Raw genomic sequence first — 10,506 nt, 5'->3', positions numbered from 1 at the left:
AATGTTTATTGAACAAAATAACACAAACAATAACCAAAGCAGGACTATACGGTCAACAGAAAAGAGCAAGTTCAGCCCGTTGGTCATCCATACACCAGGTGCCGTAAATACCTGACCACATCCATGTGATCATTGAATGATATACAACTGTGTGTGGTTAAAACAAATAAGTATAATACCAGGAATAATGAGCAACGGCTAAAATCTGTGGATCAAAATGTTATAATAATGCATCATCAATATTATTTACTAAATGTATTTATGATATTTAAAAAAAGGTGTAGAAATAATTCCTTTGATTAACCCCTGGAGCGACCAGTGTGAATATGGAACATTCATGAAAATAAAGGTTAGACAAAAGGACTTCTGTTCACACACATATACAAGTTTACATCTGTGTCTTTATTGTTATCATGTTAACAAAACAGGTGATCACGTAACATCTCAGCTGCTAAGGACAAGTTGTGCGAGATGCACAAACTGAGGGAAGAGTTGCTGAACAACGCACATCATTCCACTTCCCTCGAAAGTTGTTGACACAGTCTTCACCTCGTCCGCTGTTGTTTGGTTGTCTATACCAATTGAAATACGTGGCTACAGACCCATCAGACCACATCCATCTTCCTTCTTTGGCGATGTCATGGAGTCCGATCCATGTTGCTCCCTTAGCAGGGTCAGAGATTTCGACCAGCAATTTCACAAAATTCTCTTCCTCTGCACTGTGGATAGACACCAGGTTGCCTCCCTGGGACACACAGTAGAGCTCTGCATCAGCCCAGGTCCTCTCTGTGTTGGAGTACTTGTAGCAGCGGCTGTTGAAGGAGAACCAGAAGGAGGGACAGGGGTCTTGCTGTTGGTCCATTTGAGGGTCATCTGAAGAAGACACAGCACCCAGAGCCAGGCCCAACAGGAAGAGGAAAACCAGCATGATGATGATGTCACCGTCTCTGTCTGTTAAAGTTGCACTGAACCGTTGGAGAGGATGGAGATTGTGAAGCTTCAAGTGACAGGCTGCTTCTTATATATGTGTGGGAATGTGATGTCATTGTCACGTGACGTGATCACATGACCGGTGACCGGTAAAATGTAAGTTATAAAAGTTTTTCTGGCAGTTTCAGAAAACCTTTCTCTTGGCTGCACGCTCACCATTATCTCCCTCAAGGTAGGACTCCTAGGTTTAAGGTGGTTTTATGGTCTTTTCAATGAACCTATGGAAGGGTCTCAGATCAGTTTGGATTTCATTAGGGCGAGGGCAAGATACGCTTAGACCAACTTAGCTGGTCAACCAGCCTGAACAGCTAAGTTGACCAGCTTGGCTGGTTTAGAGGGGTTTTGGACACTTTAGCTGGCCAGGATGGCTGGTTTAGCTGGTTTAGCTGGTGCACCAGCTAAACCAGCCAAATCAGCCACCAGCTAAACCAGCCATCCTGGCTAGCTAAGAAAAACAGCAGAGACTAGCATAGTATGCTGGGCTGGTCACCAGCATCCATCTATCACCAGTTTATGTTTAATAATAGTATTAAATATACCATGTTGGAAGCTTACCAGGATTCCAGGTGACCATCATACATTGTTTAAATACTGGTGTGATTATTTAAACTAGAGAACATAAATATATTACAAAGATTCATTGTGTCATGTATTCTGGTATCTACCAAAATAAAGACATTGTATAGTGTTCATAACAGTATTTTAATTTAATAAATAGCTAGTTATTATAATAAAATACACAGTAACAATACAAATAACAACCAACCTGCAAATCAACCTACACATCAAAATAAATATATTATCTAAAACGGGTGCATTTGATTTAAAAATAAAAGCAATAAATAGAATTCAATATTTAAATGGTAACAAAAACAGTAACACTATGCATGATAAGAAAAAGGCAACAAAGAAAGTGTTTTTTGTTTTTCCTTGTTCATGTCCATAATGTTTCCCATTGTGTAGCGTCCAGCCTTTCCCAATCTGGCCTGCACTTCTGTCTGTTGAAGCCACTTCTTGAAGCCAACTGAAAAGAAATGAACAGATATAAGTACACTGTAAAAAGAAAACTTGACATTTACGTTAACATTTGGGCTGCTGTGGTTGCCAGAACCGTTAAAGTATGGTAAAATACATTACAAATTACAGTTGGTTGGCATAGACGTTACAGTCAACAATTGCTTACGGTGAATTACAATGGCAAAAAAAAATAGAGCTAGTGTACACGGTGCAGCTATATTATCTGGGAAATAGAAGAATCGGATCAGGGTTTGGTATTGGCAGACAATCAATATCAAATTAATCGGATCATTATTAGTAGCAGCACTTGATCACCGTTGTTGACTTGCAGCCTAAATACAAAGATAACTCCACTTCTCTTCTACCACTCTTACCTCTAATGAGCCTTGGTATAACTAGTGTCCGAGTCATAGGGTCCAGAACTGACTAAAGACATGTGGAACAGACTCATAGGGTCCAGCACTGACTGAAGACATGTGGAACAGACTCATAGGGTCCAGAATTGACTGAAGACATGTGGAACAGAGTCATGGGGTCCAGCACTGACTGAAGACATGTGGAATAGAGTCATAGGGTCCAGAACTGACTGAAGACATGTGGAACAGAGTCATAGGGTCCAGAACTGACTGAATACATGTGGAACAGACTCATAGGGTCCAGGACTGACTGAAGAAATGTGGAACAGACTCATAGGGTCCAGGACTGACTAAATACATGTGGAACAGAGTCATAGGGTCCAGAACTGACTGAAGACATGTGGAACAGAGTCACAGGGTCCAGAACGGACTGAAGACATGTGGAACAGAGTCATAGGGTCCAGAACTGACTGAAGACATGTGGAACAGAGTCATAGGGTCCAGAACTGACTGAAGACATGTGGAACAGAGTCATAGGGTCCAGAACTAACTGAAGACATGTGGAACAGAGTCATAGGGTCCAGAACTGACTGAAGACATGTGGAACAGACTCATAGGGTCCAGAACTGACTGAAGAAATGTGGAACAGAGTCATAGGGTCCAGAACTGACTGAAGACATGTGGAACAGACTCATAGGGTCCAGAACTGACTGAAGACATGTGGAACAGAATCATTGGGTCCAGAACTGACTGAAGACATGTGGAACATAGTCATAGGGTCCAGAACTGACTGAAGACATGTGGAACAGAGTCATTGGGTCCAGAACTGACTGAAGACATGTGGGACAGAGGACAGTCATGGTTCCATGTACAGGGAACTGGAACTTCGAACAGGTGTTTTCAACCTTTCTGCCTGAAGATTCACAAGTTCTTGATCAGGTGTTTGATGTGAGCTGGCATGATCCTTTCTGCAGTGATAAATAAAGAAAACATTGTTATTAATAGTAATGAAGCTAACAACAATAATATTAGTATAACTATTTATATAGCACTTAAACAATTGCAAAGAGATTCTCACAACAAAAATAAAGAACAAAACAATACCAACAATAACAAAACAAATGATTATAGGAATGTTAAGAGACAAAGAAATGATGAACATTCTGAGAGGCCGACTACAAAAGGTAGACTCAATGGCTCTTGATGACATCAATGAGCAGTCCCAATAGATGCTGTTGTATAAAAATAAATAGAATAGGACCAGATTTCTTCTATTTTGTGTTGGATGATTTGCTGATGGATGTTAAGATGTGTTTTACAATTATAACACAAATATTATTGTAATTGGAATCAAAAAGATTGCAAATCATAGTTTTAATAAAATCACTAGAAATATAGGATTTATTCAACAGCAGTAAAGCATTAAGTTGCTAAATTAACGTACACTGAACTGTAAAACTTACCACTATTTAGGAAAGGATCAGAATCAGAAGGATTGACTAGTAGGACAGCGAAGAGGTGGAGAAGGTCTCTGTCCTGTACAACCATTGGTAGATGTTACACCTGAAAGAAAGATAAATTCACTTTTGTACGTCTTTTATACATGAGTATGTGTCCCCGGTGTGTCAGGGAACTCACCAAGTGTCAGAAAACACAACCCTCTCTCTTTTCCTCCATACCCAAATCTCTAAAAACGGGGCCGCAACGGATCTGATACAGACTGATACAGATTTGAAATATCTCTGATGTCAGAAACAAGGAGCTCCGCCTATATGGGCAACTCTCCACCTATCAGGGGAATGGGGGGTTGCTGTGGCATGGTAACAGCATGGTAACAGCATGGTAACAGCATGGTAACAGCATGGTAACAGCATGGTAACATGACGCTCGTGCCTCGCCCCCTTTTTGCAGGGGGGCTTGGTCAGCTGCAGCTCATTTGCCACAGAATCAGCCCTTGCAAAAAGGGCTGGAATACAGCAAATAGAGCGAAATGAGGCATGGCTAAAATGCATGATCTGTTTGGTATTTTGAAAAAAAAACTTCACAGACATGTTTTATATATAGGTATGGCCCTACAATATATTATTCAAATATAGCATGATAGGTCCACTTTAACGTAACTTTGTAAGAAAGCAAAACAAACCGTCGAGAAAGCTTTTATTCTCAGACTTGGTGAAATTGTGTAATGTTGTTTACCTCCAGAATAACTTTTACTGCATTTCCCAATAGACAGAGCTGTCAGAGCGGTTCCTCTCAGAAGAGCAGCCGTAGGGCGGAGTCACAGAAACGCTCAACTGATCTTCACTCCCCGACCTTTAGTGCCAGTCAAAACCATGTGTTATACCGTTTGGACTGTCCGTCTCTTGTCGCTTAGACGCTTAGTTCTCTCAGAGCCGTGGCTCAATGACTGTACTCGTGCTCTCAGGCGCACCTGCAGGCGTGCAGAGAGAAAATGGAAAAAGGATAAACTCCATGTCTCCCTAGAAATCCTTCCTGCTTGCCTTTCCGACTACCAGACGGCAGTCAAAGCAGCCAATACAGAGCACATTTCTCTGTTAATCTCCAAAAACAGCCATAAACCTCAGGTTCCTTTTAATGTCCTCAACTCTATTATTAATCCCTGTGATGTTTCTTCAATTGTGCCATTGACTACTCTCCGTGATAAGTTTCTTAAATTTTTTATTGAAAAAGTATCTGCTCTTAGGCTAGCCCACACTAGTGCTATCCCAGATCCTGCTCCTTTTCTGTGCCCTGCTGTCCTCGACCACTTTGAGCCTGTATCCATCTCTTCTCTCTCGGATGTAGTCAAGCACCTGCGGCCGACAAACTGCACCTCAGACAGCATTCCCTCTCGCCTTCTCAAAGATGTTTTCGAATCAGTTGGAGCAAGTATTTTATTACTAATAAACACCTCTCTTGGCTCCTGATGTCTCCCAGCTACCTTCAAACATGCCGTGGTCCAGCCACTAGTTAAAAAGAAAAATCTCGACCCCTCCATTCTCGCAAATGTTAGGCCCATCTCCCAGCTACCTTTTTTATCTAAAGCCCTGGAGCGAGTAGTCTATGTCCAGCTGCAGTCGTTCTTAACCACGCATGGCATCCATGAAAAGTTTCAGTCTTGCTTCAAACCTATGCACAGTACTGAAACAGCCCTTTTAAGAGTTTTTAATGATCTGCTCCTAGCCGCCGACTCAGGTAGCCCAGCTGTCCTGGTGCTGTTAGACCTGACAGCTGCCTTTGACACTGTGGACCATAGCATCCTGTTGTCACGGCTTGAACAGTCCACAGGCATCACAGGCTCTGCCCTTGCATGGTTCAGGTCGTACCTGACAGACCGTAGCTTCTCAGTGCAGCTAGGTGCCTTCTCCTCTGCTAAAGCCCCTCTTACCTGTGGGGTTCCCCAAGGCTCTATCCTGGGCCCCATCCTCTTTTTACTGTACATACTGTAAACTGTTCAATTCTCACTAAACACAATATTCCCTTCCACTGCTACGCCGACGATGTACAGATCTATCTGCCTCTCAAAGCAAATGTCAAACACTCACTACAGCAGTTGATGGACTGATTGATAGAGATACAATCCTGGCTGAGCAAAAACTTCCTTAACCTCAACGAGAGCAAGACTGAGGTCATCTTTTTTGGAACCCAACCTCCAGCCTCTCCGGTTGATATTCTGGGCTCTCTCAATGAAAACATCCTCCCCTCTGTCATGAACCTTGGAGTGACCTTCACTTGCACTTTTAAATTCGACAAGCAGGTCAGCACCATAGTCAAATCCTGCTTTAAAAATAAATAAAACTAATGGCCAAGACCAAGTCATATTTATCTTTTAAAGACCTAGAATGGGTTATTGATGCCTTTGTTACCTCAAGACTGGACTATTGCATTGTATGTACTATTGCAGTGGTTCTCAAACGGGGGTATGCGGACCCCTAGGGGTACGTTGGAGTACTGCAGGGGGTACGTGACATTTATTTTATGTTAATGAAAAAAAAAAACATAATTAATGCATTTACACAAACTACTAATAGTAGATTAACTACTTTATTCAAAGGTTTACAGTAATTCTGGATAATAAAATGGGAAAAATAAACGGGGTGCTCTCTTTTCCTCTCCCTCTCCTGACAGCCCATCAGTCTCGTGCAGCTCGCTGAACCTGTACTAAGTGACCAGACAGTAAAGAATAAATATATTTATAACTAGTTTAGGCTAGTTCCAGAGTAGATAAACTAGCTAAGTGTGTTAGGTCTAACTCTTAGTGTATTTTTGCTCGGCTCAACGGTCCGTCACAGCGGCAGAGCTGTGATAATGCAGAGCTGCGTGTTCTCCGTCAGCAGCAGCTGATCTGCTCTCTGATCTCTCTCTCGCGTCCGGTTATACTTCACTCGCGTCTATGTCCAAATCTATCAGATCTAGCTAGTTCTACAGTAGTTAATTATATGACTGCCTGCTTATCAAAGGACACCTAAACAATAAGCGTTGCTTGGCAACGGCGTGTGGCCGCAAAGTATAGCGCAGCATTATGCATATGTTTATATGAGGGGTCAAAATCCCATGCTCATAAAATGCTCATATATTTTTTTCTCTTCATTCCCATAGCTCCAACATAAATAAATATACCAATATACCAATTTTAGGAAAAGTAACGAAGTTTGAGCAGTGTGGGTTTTATATTAACAGAGTTACACATATCTCAAAACGCAAAGTGTAATAGCTGCAGTTTGCCTCCCTGTCATCGAGAATGACAAAGATCCTCAGTGAAGCACAAGCCCATGTTTCTCACTAAATTGTAAGTACAACTTATTAAAAATATCAGTTCAATGCAACTAATGTCGTCTTAGTGTTATTGCATGATGTTAAAATTGGTTTGCCATGAATTTAGTGATGGATTGTAAAGATTTGAAATGTAGCATTTAAGTGCTTCTCAGTTAGAAGGTTGTTGTTTTAATAAATCAGACACTGATGGTGCAGCGCTGTACCTCTTTATATAGGCATTTTTTCCTTAACAAATAGTGTTTGCGCTGATCAGGGGGTACTTGGCTATTTTTTTCAAAGGGGGTACATGAGTGAAAAAGGTTTGAGAACCACTGCCCTAGGGTGTTAGGTCCACTCCCCACTTGTAAAAATAGCACTTTTGTCACGGTGTGTGAAGCAGGTAGGACCCAAATGCAGATAAAGTGAGAATTCCTTTATTTCAAGGCTAGGTGAACAACAAAGACAAAACAGAACACTCACCGACGAACTAGTCATGACAAAAGACGAACCGACAAAGACAGACAGAAAAACCAGAACTTAAATACACACAAGACTAATCACAGAAACAAGACACAGGTGAGGAGGGAGGAGAAAACACAGGGACACCAGGTGAACACATTCGGGTAAATTAGACACACCAGGGAAACTAACGACCGGGAACCACAGACAGATTTAAACAAGACACAACGCAGACAGAAACAGGCAAGACAGGAAGTGAAGACCTTTCAACATAAAACATAAAACAAGACAAGACAAAATACAATACAGGCAGATCGTGACAGTACCCCCCCCCCTCAAGGGACGGATTCCAGACGTCCCTAAACCACCAAAAAAACAAACAATGTCCAGCAGGGTGGGTGGAGGGGGACCGGAGGAGGGACACAAAACTAGGGCCACAAGGGCGGGTGGAGGGGGTCCGGAGGACGGGTCTGGGCTGACAACCCAGGAGCACAGCAGAGGACCAGGAAGGGATCTCGGGCGGACGGCCCGGGGGCAAGGCAGAGTTCAAGGAGGGGTTCTCGGGCGGACGGCCCGGGGGCAAGGCAGAGTTCAAAAAGGGGGATTCGGGCGGACGGCCCGGGGGCAAGGCAGAGTCTAAGGTGGGGGACTCGGGCGGCCGAGCATGAGGGCGAAGGCAGCGGCAGGAAGAGTCAGGGGGCCGGGATCGCGGGCGAAGACCACGGCTCACAGAGGGCCGGGATCGAGGGCGAAGACCGCGGCTCTCAGGGGGCCGGGCTCGAGGGCGAAGACCACGGCTCACAGAGGGCCGGGCTCGAGGGCGAAGACCGTGGCTCTCAGGGGCCCGGGCTCGAGGGCGAAGACCAGAGAGCTCCGGAGGCCGGGCAGGAAGGCGCTGACGGGACAGTGCCGGAGGCCGCGCAGGACCCGGTGTCGGAGCTGGTGGGACAGGCCTCGGCAGGATCCCCCACGGAAGAGGACCAGGACACGGGATTTGCAGGACCCCCGGCAGGAGAGCAGTCGGTGGGGCCTACAACGGCACAGGACATAGGATTGGCAGGACCCCCGGCAGGAGAGTAGACGGCGGGACCTCCAACGAGACAGGACAAAGGGTTGGCAGGACCCCCGGCAGGAGAGTAGTCGGCGGGGCCTCCAACAGCACAGGACAAAGGGTTGGCAGGACCCCCGGCAGGAGAGTAGTCGGTGGGACCTCCAACAAGACAGGACAAGGAGCTGGCAGGACCCCCGGCAGGAGAGTAGACGGCGGCACCTCCAACGGCACAGGACAAAGGGTTGGCAGGACCCCCGGCAGGAGAGTAGTCCGCGGGACCTCCAACAAGACAGGACAAGGAGCTGGCAGGACCCCCGGCAGGAGAGTAGACGGCGGGACCTCCAACGGGACAGACATACAATTGGTAGGACCCTCGGCAGAGGAGTAGTCGACGGGGCCTCCAACGGGACAGGACATGGAGTTGGCAGGACCCCCAGCGGAACCTCCAACGGACCAGGATATTGGGTAGGGACTTGAGACGTGACACGAGAGGCGACTCGAGAGGAGACTCGAGAGGGGAACCAAGGGGGAACTCGAGACGTGACTCGAGAGGAGAACCAAGGGGGAACTCGAGAGGGGACTCGAGAGGGGAGCTAGAGAGGGGACTAGAGGAGGAACTAGAGAAGGGAATTCGAGAGGGGACTCGCGAGGGGAACTAGAGAGGGGACTCGAGGAGGGACTAGAGCAGGGACTAGAGGAGGGACTAGAGGAGGGAACTGGAGAGGGAACTGGAGAGGGGACTCGAGAGGGGACTCGAGAGGGGACTCGAGAGGGGACTCGAGAGGGGACTCGAGAGGGGACTCTGGTAGGAACTTGAGAGGTGACTAGAGAGGGGACTCGAGAGGGGACCTGAGAGGGAACTGGAGAGGGAACTGGAGAGGAGACTTGAGAGGGGACTCGAGAAGGGATTTGAGAGGAGACTGGAGAGGGGACCAGAGAGGGGACTCGAGAGGGGACCCGAGAGGGAACTCGAGAGGCGACCCGAGAGGGAACTCGAGAGGGGACCCGAGAGGGAACTCGAGAGAGGACCTGAGAGGGAACTCGAGAGGGGACTCGGGTAGGAACTGGAGAGGGGATATGAGTCGGTCGGTACGCCGACAGGACACAGGGAGCTAGCGTCATCTGGGGAGCCAGCAGGAGACGAGGTGCTGGAGTCGGCCGGGACGCCGACAAGACTCGGGGAGCTGGCGTCGGCTGGGGAGCCAGCAGGAGACGAGGTGCTGGAGTCGGCCGGTACGCCGACAAGACTCGGGGAGCTGGCGTTGGCTGGGGAGCCAGCCCTGTAGCCGAAACTGGAGTCGAGCCCATGGCTTCCGGGGCCGGTACTGAAGCCGGAACCATGTCTGCTGGGGCCGGAACCATGGCTGCGGGGGCCGGAATTGAAGCCATGGCTGTAAGGTCCGGTTCTGGAGCCGGAAACATGGCTGTAAGGTCCGGTTCTGGAGCCGGAAACATGGCTGTAAGGTCCGGTTCTGGAGCCGGAATTGAAGCCAGAATCATGGCTGCTGGGTCCGGCGCGGAAGCCTGGACCCTGGCTGTGTAAGCCAGGTAATCCAGTATGGATGCAAAGCTGCGTGGGCCGGTACTGGAGCATGGAGGCATGCCTACTGGGTCCGGCACTGGAGCCGGAACCATGGCTGTTGGGGCCTGTACTGGAGCCGGAACCATGGCTGTTGGGACTCGGGCTGCTAGCCTGGCCTTGCAACGACTCCTCTTAGCAGCCTCCTGCAGCCTCCTGAATACTGAATAAGCCAGACGAGTTCCGGAATACGACTCCAGGACAGGAGCAGGAACTGGGGCAGAAGCACGGGTTGACTTCAGGCGGAACCCACCAAGGCGTATGGTGCCAGGTTGGGAATTGGGAGACAGGGAGCTAGC

The 10,506-nt window shown here is 47.2% G+C and overlaps 1 protein-coding gene across 1 annotated transcript; it reads right to left on the bottom strand.

Annotated features, from left to right (window-relative positions):
• Window positions 1-381: 381 nt before the first annotated feature.
• On the bottom strand, window positions 382-1,150 carry LOC117533029 (ladderlectin-like). The gene has a single exon (XM_034196665.1). It carries the CDS (start codon window positions 926-928, stop codon window positions 452-454), a length of 477 nt encoding a protein of 158 aa, XP_034052556.1. The 5' UTR covers window positions 929-1,150; the 3' UTR covers window positions 382-451.
• Window positions 1,151-10,506: the final 9,356 nt, after the last annotated feature.

Source organism: Gymnodraco acuticeps, unplaced genomic scaffold (assembly GCF_902827175.1).
Source record: "Gymnodraco acuticeps unplaced genomic scaffold, fGymAcu1.1, whole genome shotgun sequence".
Classification (NCBI taxonomy): Eukaryota; Metazoa; Chordata; class Actinopteri; order Perciformes; family Bathydraconidae; genus Gymnodraco; species Gymnodraco acuticeps.
This window is presented reverse-complemented; position numbering and strand designations above follow the sequence as displayed.

Excerpts from the sequence above, each read along its gene's own strand:
- LOC117533029 (XM_034196665.1), bottom strand. The coding sequence starts at position 928 with ATGCTGGTTTTCCTCTTCCTGTTGGGCCTGGCTCTGGGTGCTGTGTCT.